The sequence below is a fragment of the Stigmatopora nigra genome, chromosome 1 (genome assembly GCF_051989575.1).
Source record: "Stigmatopora nigra isolate UIUO_SnigA chromosome 1, RoL_Snig_1.1, whole genome shotgun sequence".
NCBI lineage: Eukaryota > Metazoa > Chordata > Actinopteri > Syngnathiformes > Syngnathidae > Stigmatopora > Stigmatopora nigra.
In genome coordinates this window covers 26,373,877-26,391,523 of record NC_135508.1, presented here as the reverse complement: position 1 = coordinate 26,391,523, position 17,647 = coordinate 26,373,877, and the positions used below count along the sequence as shown (strand labels likewise).

General features: G+C 42.0%; 1 protein-coding gene across 2 annotated transcripts in view; it reads right to left on the bottom strand.

Annotated features, from left to right (window-relative positions):
• The window catches only part of LOC144206651 (uncharacterized), a 56,466-nt gene that overhangs the window by 3,941 nt on the left and 34,878 nt on the right, over nt 1-17,647 (bottom strand). Inside the window, exon 8 of one of the 2 annotated variants that reach the window (XM_077731735.1) lies at nt 13,321-13,500. The exons of the other annotated variant lie outside the window; for it this stretch is intronic. Coding sequence (XP_077587861.1) covers nt 13,470-13,500 — 31 coding nt within the window. The 3' untranslated portion in view covers nt 13,321-13,469. The remainder of the gene's footprint in view (nt 1-13,320; nt 13,501-17,647) is intronic. 2 annotated transcript variants of the gene reach the window in all.

Genomic DNA, 17,647 nt, shown 5'->3' with positions numbered 1-17,647 from the left:
CCCTTTTCATTTGTCAGCTTGCCCTTGCCCATGATGCCTTGATGCCTTGCTGAGTTGCAGGCTTGTGAGTACGTTACTCCCTGTTATATTTTGTATGTGTTGTTAATGATTTTTGGGTTGCATGGGGGGACTTGAGATAAGTTTAGACACCCCGGGGTATACATATAGTTTGTGCATTTAGACACAGTTATTCCCCTGTCTAGATTATATTACATCAGTTTAACAGTGGCATCCTTCGGTCTTATTTCCTGTATTTTGTGGGTGTTCATTTGGACACCTGTCTGGGAGGGGTTTTTACCGTGTTTATTTGAGGGTGCCACTTTAATATCTCGTGCTTCCCCTATGTTATCCCGTAGTCTGTTTTAATGACTTTATTATAAATAAAATATAACTAAGGCTACTTGCAGTGTTTGTCCGAACTCATCTTTGACCGAACCTGTCCGCTGTGAAAGTTGCGACTCCCTGGTATATCATACCCCAGAGGGAGTCGTAACAAGTGGGGGCTCGTCCGGGATATCATTAAGATCTGTTATCACAGCAGCAGTTTGGTCAAAGGGTGGTGCGGACTGCATTTGCAGTAGGCCGGTGAAGGCTGGGCAAGCAGTGCTGAGGTAGGCACATTGAATAGCTATCATTTAGTGTAGTGTAGTGCTGTAACTAGCAGGATGGATTTTGATGCAGAGCAGTTCCTATTTCAATTTAACACTGTAGATGAGCTTGACCATTGTAAGAAGCAAGATCTGGTAGATCTCGCCGCTCATCTAGGGCAGGATGTCCATGACTACCAGGCTAGCTGATTTGAAGCAGGAAGTTATCCAGATATTAATAGCAGCGCAGTACTTAGGAGCCACAGGAGGAGCATCTGCGGGTGTTTCCTCTCAGTCTCTGGTCGATTCTGAGGAATCAGGCAGGAGGGAGAAAGATGAGGTAGGCAGGGATGTCACCTTGAATGTAGAGGCTCGAGTTAGAAATCCCAGGGCTGGTTTAAAAGGAAAACTAGATGGAGATGGCACTGTACCTGTTGGGGAAGATTCCCATGTTGCCCTAGAGAAGTTAGGTATGCAATGTGAGGCGAAGGATAGGGAGTATGCTCATCAACTAGCCCTCAAAGAAATAGAGAAGGAGATTGAAATAAAAAGGCTGGAAGTTGAACTCTCAAAGATTTCCAATAGGGTAGAGAGTAGGGGGTTTAATGTTAGTGAAAGCCTTCCGGTTGTACCGCCGTTCCGTGAGACGGACGTTGACGCGTGGTTTAGTGCGTTTGAACGGATAGCACTGTCCCATAAATGGCCAGAAGAAGGCTGGGCTCTAGTCTTACAAAGCTAACTGTCAGGGAAAGGCCTCGAAGCTTTGAGTACGCTGTCGATAGAAGACGGGCTGGTATATGATAAGGTAAAAGCAGCAGTGTTGCGCGTTTATGAACTGGTGCCTGAAGCGTACCGCCAAAGGTTCAGAAACCACAAATTAAAGCCTGGACAGGCCGTGGCTGAGTTTGGCCGTGAAAAAGAAGTATTCTTTAAACGTTGGTGTGAAGTAAGCAAAGCATCCACTTTTGAAACACTTACTAAGTTACTACTAGTTGAGGAATTGAAAAGTTGTTTGCCTGAACGAATAGTGACCCACTTAAACGAGCGCGAGTTTGAAACTATGTCACAAGCCACAGTTCTGGCAGATAACTACTTGCTGATGCATAAAAGCTCGTTTGGGTCTACTCGATCTGATAACCGGGGCTTCCCAAGCTCAAATCCGGGTAACCAGGATAAAATTCCTGGTTAGACAGTAACACCCTGGTGGCGTCAAAATTCTGTCATGGAGCGCGAGACGCGTAGATGTAGTTTTTGCCATCGACTTGGGCATCTTAGAATGATTTGTTTTTCTTGGAAAAACCATCAGGAATGGGACCAGGTGAAAGATTTGGATGTGAAAGAGAGCGGAATTGTTCAGACACTGAATTGGCCGTCTACAGTCTCTGATGTTAAATCATCATGTGACTCGAAGGACGTAGTCGATAAGGGGTACACGCCCTATTTGTATAGTGGGTGTGTCTCTATCCCCTCGGATTTACAACAAGTTCGCTCGGTCCATACATTACGAGACACCGGCCCGAACCAGTCTCTGATGTTGTCTGGTATCCTGCCTTTTTCTAGTGAGTCTGAAACCAATATGTTGGTAACGGGAGTAGGTTGCGGTTATCTATCAGCCCCGTTACATCAGGTCCACTTAAAGTGTGCAATAATCACAGGTCCATACAAAGTAGGAGTAACCTCAAGTTTGCCAGTGGCAGGGGTGGATATTATTTTGGGGAACGACATTATCAGTGGGAGAGACAGAGTAGTGCCTGTGGTGGAGGTGCTAAAGCAGCCTGTCATGTCATATCCCGATGCTTTTTCCAATAGTTTTCCGGATGTATTCCCCGTATGTGGCGTCACTCGAGCGCAGGCTCGAAAAAAACAAGTAGATTCATCAGACACCGTGTTTCCACCGGAGTTGTTTGATAGGGCTGGTAACTTCACCTCGGAGTCTGCTGCGGCTCTAGCCTCTGAGAAGAAAAAAACTTTGGCGCTAGAGCGTGTGGAGAAAGCACGTATGGAGCAAGAATGGCTTGAGAAGGAAAGAGTTTTGAAACTTAAGCGGCAAGAAAAAGAAAAGGCCATAGAGCCAGAAAAACTAGAAAGAGAAAAGGCCTTGGAAGCAGAGCGAAAAGAAAAATAACTGATTGAAAGAGAAAATATTTTGGAGCAGGAAATTTAGAAAGGGAAAAATTGGAGCAAGAGTGGCTTGAAAAGGAAAAGGCATTGGAAGAAGAAAGAAAAAAAATAGCACAAGGCAAGAAGAAAATGTCCGGCGCGGAGATCCGCCTGCAGAAAGCACCCCAAGTTCCGGTGCCGAGGCCAGGCAAAGTACTCCCGTCGCCACTGGGGCCGCCAGTCGCACCCGTGCCGAAGCCACTAACCAGGCTTCCGGTGCCGGCCAGCCTTCCAGGCACAATTCTTCCAAGCACCGTTCTGGCCAGCGCCTGCCTGCCCAGAAGCGGTAGCAATGCTCCGGCGCCCCTAGACGAGGGAGTTGGCGACCCTCCGAGCAACCAGGGTAAGGTGCCTGACCGTTCTAAAATTCTAGTGTCTCCTAAAGGAAGGGGGCTTGGCCACGACTTAAAGGACCAGCGCGGACGCCCGCGAGATCGGCCACGGCTCATCATCGGCCGGCGCGGACACCCGCCAGACCGGCTACGCCTTGTCACCGGCCGGCGCGGATGCCCGCCGGACCGACCACTTCCTTGTCTCGTCACTGGCCGCCGCAAAAGGGGCGCAGTAAAGCACGCTGGCGCAGAAGAGGACGATGGTGCAGAAGTGGAAATAAGCGTAAAAGAGGGCGCATTAAAGCACGCCCGCACAGAAGTTGGCGCAGAAATGGAAGTCGGCGCAGAAGAAGATATCCGCGCAAAAATGGAAGCCGGCGCAGAAGAAATTATGGATGACCCCCTGTCTCGGGTTTAGGAGAGCTTTAACAGGAGTGTATTGATTGATTAAGGCAGGTTGGTGGTTCGATTTCGTCAACAGGTTGACTCTTGAGGGGGAAGGTGTTACGGCTGGCAGCCTGGACACACACTATGTAGGAGGTGTGTGCTTTCTTTTCTTTACAGGTACCTGCAGCTGTGGCTCCACCCCTGTGACAAAGCCCTGCCCAGGCCAACACAGCTGTAATTAATTCCCCAATCATCCCTCCTTCAATCAAGATTCACTTCTGGCCCTTATTTAAACCCTTTTCATTTGTCAGCTTGCCCTTGATGCCTTGCTGAGTTGCAGGCTTGTGAGTACGTTACTCCCTGTTATATTTTGTATGTGTTGTTAATGATTTTTGGGTTGCATAGGGGGACTTGAGATAAGTTTAGACACCCCGGGGTATACATATAGTTTGTGCATTTAGACACAGTTATTCCCCTGTCTAGATTATATTACATCAGTTTAACAGTGGCATCCTTCGGTCTTATTTCCTGTATTTTGTGGGTGTTCATTTGGACACCTGTCTGGGAAGGGGTTTTACCGTGTTTATTTGAGGGTGCCACTTTAATATTTCGTGCTTTCCCTATGTTATCCCATAGGCTGTTTAATGACTTTATTGTAAATAAAATACAACTAAGGCTACTTGCAGTGTTTGTCCGAACTCATCTTTGACCGAACCTGTCTGCTGTGATAGTTGCGACTCCCTGGTATATCATACCCCAGGGGGAGTTGTAACAATGGACCCGAAAGGGTTTCAGCATTTCTCTTAGATTAGCTGAAAAACTCAACTACTTGTTACTGCTCAATTAAAGCTATGCAATATATAATAGACAAATATGGTTGTCAATTGCATATTTTTGTACCTGAGATCGAGTCTGATTCACCGGATTTTGAGATTTTTCCATTACCTAGTTCTGACCCAATACATTGGCAATGTATTGCGAAATTATTTTTCCATCCAAATGTAAATTATTTCCATACTTCAAAAATGATCACACTTGCATGTTGCAATCTTACCAAAGATTGCATAACATTCTCTACTTCCACTGGTTCTGGTTGTGTTGTAATGTTATGTGATATCAAAGATTTCCTTATTGTTAATATTATATATTATATTATATATATTATATATTAACAGTGTATATCATGATTATTTCTTTTCTGTGTAGCCATTTTAAACTTTGCAATAAATACAGAATCTTTTTCACACAATTCTGATTCTTTGAAAACGATGTGATCGTGCTTGGTTTTGATTGTGGACATCCGAAAAAAAAAAATTGCTTTAATGGAGCATCCTGGAGACAAGCTGATACATCTTTGGCAAGACATTGAGGCGAGGGGATGGGAATATGAAAAAAAAGTAGTCCTTTGGTAAGTAGACCGGCCACGGTATCAAATAAATGAAACGCAAAATGAAACTCAAATATCTAAAAAAGCATCTTATTTTCTTAATTGAAATCATGCAAAAACTGTCTATCACATCTTAATATCTGAACATTCAAATATTTAAAATACAGTGCAATCACATTTGTTAAAGAACAGCTTCTAATTTTTGAAATGTAAATTAAACAAATTAATCTACTCGCATGAAACAAAAAATTGCCTTTAAAAATTGCGCTCTGGGGGTGATGCAATGTATCCATCACGGCAGAGTGCCAGCAAGTCTTAAATTATCACTTATTTGGGCCTTTGCGCGGGGAACCGCACTTTGTGGAGAAGCACTGCCAATTTCATCATATATATGGGTATGATGACAATTAGGCTTTTGTCGACTCAATGATGATGACAAAGTCTATGTCTGATTATAACTGGCGTTCACATTGCATCATCGCTCCCTTATTTGCGATATTCGGGTTGTGTAATTGCAATTTTAAAGGTATCAAGTATTATCAAAAATGTGTATCATTATTCCTGACAAAAAAATATTATAAAACGATACAATATCCTGTCAAAATCAGAAGAACAAGGAGGCAATTCTGAACTATTTTTAGCCAATCTAAGAAAATTCTTAGAGGTAGGGGAACGTTTTGCAAGTGTGTTGAATTACACATTTGGCAACTATCTACAAAACTGAAGCTTTTCACACTTTTTTATTAAGTTTGTGTGTTTTGGGATTGAAACTACTAAATCTTAATCAAAAAAGTAACAAGGAACGGCTTGAGATGGTCTTCGATTCCCTACAAGGGCTCAATAAAAGTTTTCGTTAAATTGCCAAAAACATTCATACTTAAATCTCTATTTTTTAGATAGTGCTGTTGTTGGGTTTATTCTGTATTACTATTATACATATATGTATAGTGATTCATTTCTTTGTTAAATCATTCTTCCTATTGTTCGGCTCGAGCTCATAAACACTCTCACGTGGACTTCTTATCCAAGGATTGTTTATACTACATCTCACCCAGTGTCGGGCTCTGAGGACTGTTGATCGAGAGGCAGCAAGGACTCAGGATATCTGCCACTTCCATAACACTCGTATAGTGTGCATAACTCATGACACACTTCGGGCTTCGGTAATTGTTATATGATTGTTAGGTCAAATGAAGGCGTGATTGTTTTAATCCAAATGAGGGTTGGTTTTAGTTTCCTGTTCTGTTATTGTTAAAATACCTTGATTGTTATTATAGTTACAGATGTTGTTTTTGAACCTTGTAATTGTTTTGATTCATGGCCTTAAAGCCGTACGCAAATTACTGTTCGAGAGGATACTTTTGAAGACAAGGGGCTGGATGTATCTTCCCTTAGGTCCTCATCCGTGATCCAATCTATTTAATTAAATGTCAATAATTGAATAAGATGTCTGCCTGCAGTTATTGATAATTATGGATGAACCCATCAACTGTATATACATTGTTAAATATATCTTTATCATTTGTTTAATATTATGAAATAAAATTACACTGTGATCTGCTGGCAACCAATTCAGGGTTTCCCCGGGCAACTGCCCCCGCCAACATCCCCCGCGGCCTTTGAATGGATAAGTGGCATGGAAAGTGTTTAAATGAGTGAATCAAAATAAAGAAAGGGAAAAAGTTTAACAAATAATTGAATTTCCAAAAACACCTGTTTCCCCAAAACATTGTCAGGACCAGACTAGTGGCTGGTTGTGCCTGCCATCCAATCACAGGCAATTCATTTCTCCCTTACTGAGGTATCAAAGATCACCCAAAAACTTCATTCGCTACTGGCACAGTTCACGACTTTACCCCACACAGACTGCACAGCCTACCCCATGCTTGCCAACTGACAATCTAACTCCGGCACCGACGATTCGTCTGCCTGTGGTGCATGTCAGCCATTTCTAGTTCAGCGCAGACTGGTGTTTGAACAACAATGTCTCACTTACAGCACGGATCGAACCAAGATCACCGACCTCATCGACTGCCTTCGCGGCCTTGTCATGGGCTAGCATCGTGTAGGAATGGGGCTCGAACGTTTGCTGCTCTGACTTCATCGCTGAGATACACAAGGTGTTCGACCACCCAGTGCGCGGCCAGGAGGCTGCTGGGCGCTTGAGGTCTCTCCGCCAAGGCGCCCAAAGCTTGGAAGAGTATTCTGTCGAGTTCCACATTCTAGCTGTCAAAAGCAACTTCAATGACAGCGCCCTTCAGAACACATTTGTGTGTGTGTGTGTGGAGACTTCTATTATTATGGGTCTCCTTTGGTTGAAACTGCACAATCCGGTGATCGACTGGGCTGGGCCCAAGGTGACAGCCTGGAGTCCAGCCTGCCCCACTAAATGTCTCCAGTCAGCCCACATGGTCACCTCCGAAGCAAGACCGCCCTGATCTTTGGGCCTCTGCAATACACCGGCGGTGTTCCAGTCCCTGTAAATGAAGTCCTCTGAGATATGCTTAACCAGTTTGTATTCGTTTATCTGGAGAACATCTTGATTTTTTTTCGCGTAGTCTTGAAGAGCATAATCTGCACGTTCGCTAGGTGTTGCAATGCCTCCTGGAAAACCGCCTATACATCAAGGCTGAGAAATGTGAGTTTTATCTCCCGTAGACCACCTTTCTGGGGTAATTGGTGGCCGACGGGGAAGTGCGGATGGACCCGACAAAAGCCGTAGCCGTCACTCGGTGGCCCAGGCTTAAGGGAAGGAAAGAGTTACAAAACATTTTGAGGTTCGCAAATATAGGCATTTTATCAGGGATTATAGCCGCGTCGCCGCACCCCAAACAACACTCACATCCACAAAACTCCCGTTCGGTTTGTCGGACGCAGCAGAAATATTTTTCGTTGATCTGAATTCTCGTTTTACCTCTGCTCCCATCCTCATCCACCCAAACCCAAATTTGCAGCTTTAGGTGGAGGTCGACGCTGTTACCTCCCAGTGCAAACAGATGGATGGAAAGTTGCACCCCTGCGCTTTCTTTTCCCGTAGGCTGTCTTCACCAGAACGCAACTACGCCATTGGGGACTGGGAACTGCTCGTGGTAAAGATAGCCTTAGAGCAATGGCGGAACTACCTGAAAAGGGTGAATCAGACTTTTGTGCTTTTGACAGACCGCATGAACCTCGAATATCTCAAGTCAGCTCGGAAGCTGAACCCTCGCCAGTCCAGGTCAACCATGTTCTTCAGAAGGTTTAATTTCACAATATCTTTTGTCCCAGGTTCCATGAACGGGAAAACTGGTACTTTATCAACACACAGACTAAGGGGAGGAGCCCTCGACTATTTTATTGCCCACCTGTATTGTGGCAAGTATGAGGATTGGTCTGAAGTTACTTAAAACAGGAGTCTTAATATAATGTGCATTTCTAAAGAACATCCTGTCTATAATCTCTGTTTTAATCTTATGCTCTTCCATGATGTCTATAATATCTTCTCAACTCGCATCAGTGTTCAACTGTTGTATTTTTCCATGAAGCCTATAATCTCAACTTCTGTACTTTTCCATGACATCATGGTGAAATTCAATAAAGGCATCCTTCACCTTGAAAAGATAAGAGAGAACCACCAAGCCGAGCGCGAGACACAACCTCGCGCCTCAACCTCTCTTCCGCCGGCCGGTGCCTTTAAAATATAACACAGTCTCTGCCTCGTTTTTCCTTTGTGCACGGTTGGTAATTACGTTGATCTGTTACTTCAGACCCAACAATTGGCCTGGAGGCCGAGATACTGTGTGCCCACGATTCTGACCCGGATCCAAGACAAGGTATGCAGAAAGGGCTCTATGTTCCGACCACAATGCATTTCAAGGTGCCTGAATGGGTCCAATCTCCCACCTGACCTTGCACCAGGGAGTTGCACAAAGACGGGTGATGTTGTGCCAAGGCTTTTGGTGGCCAACAATAAGAGAGGATACCGTATCCTTCATGTCTGCCTGCTATGTGTGCGCCCGCAACAAATCTCCCACTTAGCTGAGTTCCGGGCTACTCCATCCTCTATTTAGACTTATTAGCTTTACATTATTATATATTTAATTCCAATGAAGAAAATGCTTTGCTCACTACATCTAAAATGCCTACTTGCAATGAAGTAAATGCTTTGCTCCTTTATTAGACTAAACAGAAGGAAAGCCGAAACCACTTGAACTGCTGGAATGTGGAGAAGAACCTTCGGCTGCACATGACCTTCAGTTGTTTTGACTATTTGACGTCTCACTTCTGTTTCCCACCCCTCGCCTGAAATTTGAGATGTCCATTTTAACTAGGGTCCTTGAATTTAATAAACAAGGAAAAGAAGCGTGTGACGCCAGAACAAACCTGGGCAGAGACCTGAAAGGTTCGATTCTCCTTGCAAGAAAACCCAAAAGATTGTCCTGTCTCTTTATTTGTGCGTGCATTTGGGAATGCCTATTGGTGAACCTATCACCCCTCATGATTCCCAGTTGTCTCAAATTGTGATCGACTTCATCACAGGCTTTCCTAATTATGGGGTAACACTGTCATTGGGCCTGACTGGCACAGCCTGAAGAGACGACATGAGTTCCCCTTCACATTGGCTCACTACTTGTGAGAGGGGCCAAAGAGGATGGGTGCGTCAGTTGGGCGGCAGCCAATAGAGAGATCTTTGGCGTCCCGATTCCCGGCTGCAGAAACTGGCTCTCGGGACGTGGAATGTCACCTCTCTGGTTGGTAAAGAGCCTGAGCTAGTGCGTGAGATTAAGAAATTCCGGTTCGACAAAGTCAGGCTCACCTCTACGCAGCTTGGGTTCCGGTACCACTCCTCTCGAGGGCGGTTAGATACTCTCCCACTCTGGTGTCGTCCGTGGTGAGAGGCGCCGAGCGGGTGTGGGAATAATTGTTGTCCCAAGGTTCGTTTCCTGTATGTTGTGGTTTACCCCAGTGGAAGAGAGGGTAGTATCCCTACGTCTACAGGTGGGGGAACGGGACCTAATTGTTGTTTGTGTGTATGCACCAATCAGCAGTTCAGAGTACCCACCCTTTTTGGAGGGGGTGCTGGAGAACGCTTCTTCGGGGAGTCCCTCGTTCTACTGAAGGACTTCAATGCTCACAATTACAGTGAGACATGGAGGAGAGTGATTGGGAAGAACGGCCCACCTGATCGGAACCCGAGTGGTGTTCTATTGTTGGATTTCTGCACTTGTCGTGGATTGATAATAGTAATAAACACCATATTCAATCATAAGGGTGTCAATATGTGAGCTTGGCACCAGGACACCCTAGGCCTAAGTTTGATGATCGACTTTGTGGTCATGTCATCAGACCTTCTATGGCTGAGACGGAGGACCGGAGCTTCAGCCACAAGGTCGGTCAGTGCCTGTCGTGGTGGCAATCCCAGAATGGGCTGGTGGACGCAGGTGGTGAGGGATGCTGTCAGGCTGAAAAAGTAGTACTATCGGGACTTCTTGGCCTATGGGACTCCGTAGGAGGCTGATGGGTAACGGGTGGCCAAGTGGCACGCGGCTCTGGTCATCTCATGAGACAAAAACTGGGGCATTGGAGGAGTTCAGTGAGGCCATGGAGAACGACTTCTGCGTGGCTTCAACAAATTTTATTCCACCATCCAACGTCTCAGAAATAGTGTATACTAGGGATAAGGTGCTTCTGACCTTAACTTGGGATGTTGTTAATCGGTAGGCTGAATACTTTGAAGACCTCATTTCCACCAACACGCCTTCCCATGAAGAAGCAGAGCCGGGGGACTCTGGGGCAGGCTCTCTTATCTCTGGGGTTGAAGTCACCGAGGTTGTTAAAAAGCTCCTCAGTGGCAAGGCACCAGGGTTCGGTGAGATCCGACCGAGTTTCTGAAGGCTCTGGATGTTGTGGGGCTGTCTTGGTGGACACGCCTCTGACATTGCCCGGACATAGGGGACTGTGTCTCTGGATTGGCAGAATTGGGTGGTGGTCCCCCATTTTAAAAAGGGGGACCGGAGGGTGTGTTCCAATTATCCGGGAATGACACTCCTCAGCCTTGGAGAGGAGGAACCACCGGGAGGTCGAATCCCGTATTATGTAGAAACAGTCTCCTTTTCATCTTGGTCGTGGAACAGTTATCAGCTCTACACCCTCAGCAGAGTCCTGGGCGCTAGGAATTCTTGCCCAACCAGTCATGATGTGCTTTGTGGACTTGAAGGTGTTCGACTGTGTCCCCAAGGCAATTTTGTGAGGGGTACTTCGGAGTATGAGGTTCCGGAACCCGTTACAAAAGATATGGTCCCTTTATGACCGGTTTCAGAGGCTGGTCCATGTGTCATCAGACCTGCGGCTCCATGACTTGGACACACGGGTAAATAGATGAGCGGAGCTGTTTGATCCATTTCCATTGGGGGTTGGACTCCGCCAGGGCTGCCCTATGTCACTGGTTCCTATTGTGGAGTATAAAATGTATTCTTTATACTTGTATTTAGTGTAGTTACTAGGATAGAATTTTGCAGACCCGCGGAGGAACAAATCGGCTATGCGAAATTTGGGAGCACTGAGAAAAACAAAAAAACAATGACAGTGTATGATATTAAATTCCAAAGTACCTTAGATTTTAAGTGATAATGGCATCCAAATTGTGTTAACAAAATAATTGACTGAATTGACAAAAGGTTCCATATTTCGTTGTGAAATCATTGCGTGTACATTACGAAGTCAACCGGACAACAAAATATGGAAAGCCTATTGAGTAGACCATACCAAACGCCATTATTCACTACACGATTGGAACTGGATGATTAGGCTAATCTGGCTATCTGCGTAAAAGAAAAGACTATAAAGAAATGCATTAAAGTTGAATTGGCAGAAAGAGACTGCTTCTCAACAGGAAACATGGAGAAGACGCACGTGCAACCCAAAATGAGAACGTCCGTACAAGTGTTGCTGACCAAACAGCAGACATGAAAATAGCCGGATCCACCTTTGCACTATAAGAAGGTTCTCTCAGTTGAAACGTTTGAGGAGACAGGTAAGATAAACTTATTGACGAGATCAGACGTAATGGAAAGCATCCAATATTGATTGGAAAATTATAGCTCGAGGAGCAACGCTATATACCATAAGGAACTTTTTATATTGGTTTTATTGTCTCCATAAAAAAAGTGAAAGCGTTTCAATTGAGACTAAACCTTCTTACAAATTTTTAAAGTAAACAATTAGAGAGAAGAGAAAAACTACAATGGATAGAAATGTAACTAGATTTTAGTTTTATGCCTGACTATTGAAAAATATTGATTAAGAAAGTTTTATAGATGATTGGCAAACTCCAAAAACAATGGAATGTTACAATTGGATAAAAAGGACTACTAGATTGGGATATTTTGAATTTCAAACAACAAAGTTTAATATGCAACGTTGTACTCATTGTTAAATTAATTGGGAATTGATTAGTACACTTTTTATAAGTAATGAGTTTTAATTGCTCTAAAAGACAATTATTCTAGAAAAATACTAACCCTGATAAACAAGGGGTGGTTACATTTTAGTGGGTTCAATTTTCTTCAGAATTATAAATGTATACATTTGTTTGGAAAGGAAAAATCAAATATAGTTTTTGATCTTAACATGAAAGCAGAGATCAAAATAGAATAACAGCTGGTATCTACTTCTGACTGATAGGGCATTTAGATTTTCACAAACAAAGTGATGGAATAAGTAAGGTTGTTGTGATTTTTGTTCCTTGGAGTATTAAGCCCAACCAAGTGGCTGTATGCAGGTGTTGAGCACGCGCTAAAGACGACAGCAGCAAAAGCAGCAGCGCAAGCACTTACTGCACAGTATACACAGCTAAAGGCCTACCGTGCCGACCAAAAAATGTATTTCAAAATTGAGCCATGTCTCAACAGGGGGGATGATAGACATGGTACAGCGGGTGTTCCATGTCCCAGAGGTCTAAATAACTACTTTAAAATTTTTTTTTGTAGGAACTGTTTGATTTGTTGCAGACATGGTGTGCAAAGTAACCTCAGGCCCAAACGAGGACAACGTCCAAAAGAGCGTGGGACTGGTAGAGCAAACAAATGTTCATGTAAGACCATTTCAAAATCCTCTGTGGGAAGGCGAACCATGACAAAAGACTAAGGGCGACGCAGATCTACTCACAGAATGGATGGTAACATGTTTGGAGAAACTTGTCCAAAGAACATGTAAGCTGCCATGATCCCCTTTTGTCTACTTTGCAGGAGGTGGTGAATTCAGGGGATTGGATCCTAATCCGAGTCATAAAAAGTCCTGGTTCTCTCCACAATGGGAAGACCCATTCGTGGCCCAACTCACCAACCTCCACTGCAGCACAGATCGCTGAAATGTCGAAGTGGATTGACCAATCCCAGGTCAAGGTAGTTCGAGACACAGGTGACCGAGTAGACTGGAAGTCCGGCGGTGTCAAAACCCTTGTCTGTGAAAAACTCATCTGTCTACTCACCTGCCACGAGCACCCCTCACTTAGCCTTGAGCTTCCATAGACTTTGCACCTCTATACAGAGGCCACAGTGAAAGCTGTTGCCACCCACATCACAGTGACTGCACTGTCAGTGACTGCCTGGGCGTGTCTGAACGCGCGCCCACAGGGACTCAAGTTCGAAAACAAGATGGTGACACACTCCTATAACAGAGGGGAATAAAGAGGTATGAAAAGAACAATCTGGAGAACTACTATGTAAAAGATGTGTGGTATCCTGACATCCTGAATTCACTGAGTCTAGAAGAGATCAAAATCAGTGCAATTCAAACCACTTGATTCTATACTATGACATACAGTTTCAACGCATGGCAAATCAGAATTGAGATTGTCCCACTCTTTCAAAGTGTGACGAGTCTCGGTATGTCGAGTGCTATGGGTTATTGAACTTGTCTGGACTTAAAAATTGTGTTCGCTCATAAAGAGGGCCGCAGAGGAATTTTTCTCAAATAACCCTAAAATGACCTCAAGTTTTTCGCCTCTGCCTTGACAATCGACTTTATTGTTTTCCATACCGCTTGTTAAGTAGCTGCTGATGATATTTGTATTCTAGAACCTGGATAGGAGGGATATAAAATGATGTATTTAATGATAATTCTTTCAAAGTTACTATAGGGGGAATTTGGAGTATAAAATGTATTATTTATACTTTTATTTATTGTGGTTACTAGGATAGAATTTTGCAGAGCCTAGTGGAAATTTCCATCATGACACCTATGAGTGAGGGGCGTGTCATATACCATGACACGCCCATTTCTTTGTTCAACTCTTCCCACCAAAAGTTTGTACCTAGGTCACATGATTCTTTGTTAATAAAACTAGCTCATCTGTTGGGGGTAGCTAGGGATTCAAACTTGTCAGGCTGGGGGATGGACACATCTCCCAGCGCTGGTTACTATGACCCCCTCCTTCCGCTGAAGTCTGGTAAATTCTCATCACGACCGACTCTGTGTGCTTCCTCTGATCCAAAGTTATTGAATGTATGTGGATTAGAACCGACACCTATCATCATATGAAATATGTAGCTGCAGCCGTGGCTTTGGGGGGGTCTAGTGGACTCAGTATTGCATCCCATCTTTTTGAAAATGCTGTGGATCTGTTAGCCTCATCAACTCTCGCTGAAACGATTCACAACTGTTAAGGGGACGGGATGAGAATCAGCACCTCCAAATCTGAGGTCATGGTCCTCAGTCGGAAAAAAGTGGTATGCCCTCTCCAGATCAGGGATAAGGTCCTTCCCAAGGTGGAGGGGTTTAAGTATCTTGTTCAAGAGTGAGAAAAAAAATGTAGCGGGATATCGATAAGCAGATAGGTGCAGCATCTGCTGTGATGCTCTACACCGGTCCATCGTGGTGAAAAAGGAGCTGAGCCAAAAGGCAAGGCTCTCTATTTACCAGTCGATCTACAATCCCTCCCTCCTCTATGTCACAAGCTGTGGGTCGTGACCAAAAGAACGAGATCCTTGATACACGTGGCTTAAATGTTCGGACTCTCCCTTTGAAATAAAGTGAGAGGTTTGGTCATCCGGGAGGGGTTCAAAGTAGAGCCGCTATTTCTCCAGATCAAGAGGAGCCAGATGAGTTGGCTCAGGGATCTGATCAGGATGCCCCCTGGACGACTTCATTGGTAGGTGTTCCGGGTACATCCCACCGGGAGAAGGTCACAGGCAAACCCTGGACACGCTGGTAAGACTATCAGCAAAAAATAAGAGTTATAGAAACAACTGGAAATATATTCTTTGTATTTTCACGACTATAAGGCACACCGCATTAGAAGGTGCACCATCAATGAATGAAACATTTTAATGTTTTTTCCATATATACACTGGTCTACAGCACCGCATTATACCGGTCTACAGTAGAGGCTGGGGTTACGTTATGCATCCACTAGAAAATAATAATAATAATAATCGGACATAGGCTTTGTCATCATCATTGACTCGACAAAAGCCTTATTGTCATCATACCCGGAAACTGCGTATGACGAAACTGGTAGTGCTTCTCCATAAGGTGCATTTTCCTGGCAAAATACCCAAATAAGTGAAAATAAATCAGATTTGGCATTCTGCCGTGATGGATACATCGCAGTACCCCCCGAGCGGATGACTTACCGCTCACTGTCTTTCACTTACCTTCAGTCAGCCAGTAGGAGGCCTGATGGGTGTGGGAATAAAATCCTTAAGCCTATTTGTCCGTACTTTGTGGGACCTATAACGTCTGCCGGAGGACAGCAGCTGGAACAGATTGTGACCAGGGTGGTATGGATCCCCGATGATGTTCCTGGTTCTGCTGAGATAACCAGGGCTGGCAATGTCTTCCAGTGAGGGCAGAGAGCAGCTGGTGATCTTCTGGTTCATCACTTGCCGCATGGACTTTTTGTCAGCTGCCGTGCTTCCAGTTCACCACACTGTGATGTGTACCCTGAGGAAATAGAGTCGTTTCTGGCCTTCTTCACTATTGCCGTGGTGTTTGTAGACCAGCAGAGCTTATCCGTGACGTGGACCCCGAGGAATTTGAAGGACTGGACCCTGTCTACACATACTCCATTTATGAGGAGTGGAGCCAGATCCATGCTGTGTTTGCAAAAGTCCAGGATTATTTCTTCAGGTTCTGTGTTCAGTGTGAGATTGTTCACCGAGCACCCCGAAGACATTTTTTGGACCTCATCTCTGTAGGCCGACTCATCCCCTCCTGAGATGAGTCTGACCACAGTGGTGTCATCGACAAATTTAATGATGGAGTCAGACTGGTGGGTTGGTGTACAGTTTTTTGTGTACAGTTTTTTGTTAGCCTATATATATATATATATATATATATATATATATATATATATATATATATATATATATATATATATATATATATATATATATATATATATATATATATATATATATATATATATATATATATATATATATATATATATATATATATATATATATATATATATATATATATATATATATATATATATATATATATATATATATATATATATATATATATATATATATATATATATATATATATATATATATATATATATATATATATATATATATATATATATATATATATATATATATATATATATATATATATATATATATATATATATATATATATATATATATATATATATATATATATATATATATATATATATATATATATATATATATATATGTATGTATGTATGTATGTATGTATGTATGTATGTATGTATGTATGTATATATATATGTATATATATATATATATATATATATATATATATATATATATATATATATATATATATATATATATATATATATATATATATATATATATATATATATATATATATATATATATATATATATATATATATATATATATATATATATATATATATATATATATATATATATATATATATATATATATATATATATATATATATATATATATATATATATATATATATATATATATATATATATATATATATATATATATATATATATATATATATATATATATATATATATATATATATATATATATATATATATATATATATATATATATATATATATATATATATATATATATATATATATATATATATATATATATATATATATATATATATATATATATATATATATATATATATATATATATATATATATATATATATATATATATATATATATATATATATATCGGACCGCGGTGGACTGAAGGCCAAGAATTACTGACGTCAGCCCTCTTACTTTGAAAGAGGGGGCATTTCGGTCGATCGCGGCCCGTTTGAAGAAGGAACCCGGCCGGAGAGAGGATGTACGCACAAGAGACGGTAGGGCTGTTTAAAATTTATATATAACAAGGCTGGTGAAAATCCCGTTTTTCCTCTCGTGAAAAAGTCGAAGAAAAACGTTCCATAAATAGGAAATATTTGCATATCGTTGGGGAGTATGTATGTCAAAAAAAAAAATAAAGGGAATACACAAGATATGCGGCGAATGTACACTTCGGCCATAGGTGACATTCGTAAGGAAAACTGGTGACGCGGTTTAGACTAGAGGGTGAAAGAATCCCTCGTAAAGGATTTTTGGAGATTGTTAAAAATAAGGGAAACCTTCCAAAAATACAGCACCTGATGAGTAAAAGCGCTTGATAAAAGTAATCTTCATATGAAGTATATATATATATATATAATATATATATATATATATATATATATATATATATATATATATATATATCAACCGAAAGGATATATATATATATATATGAACCTGA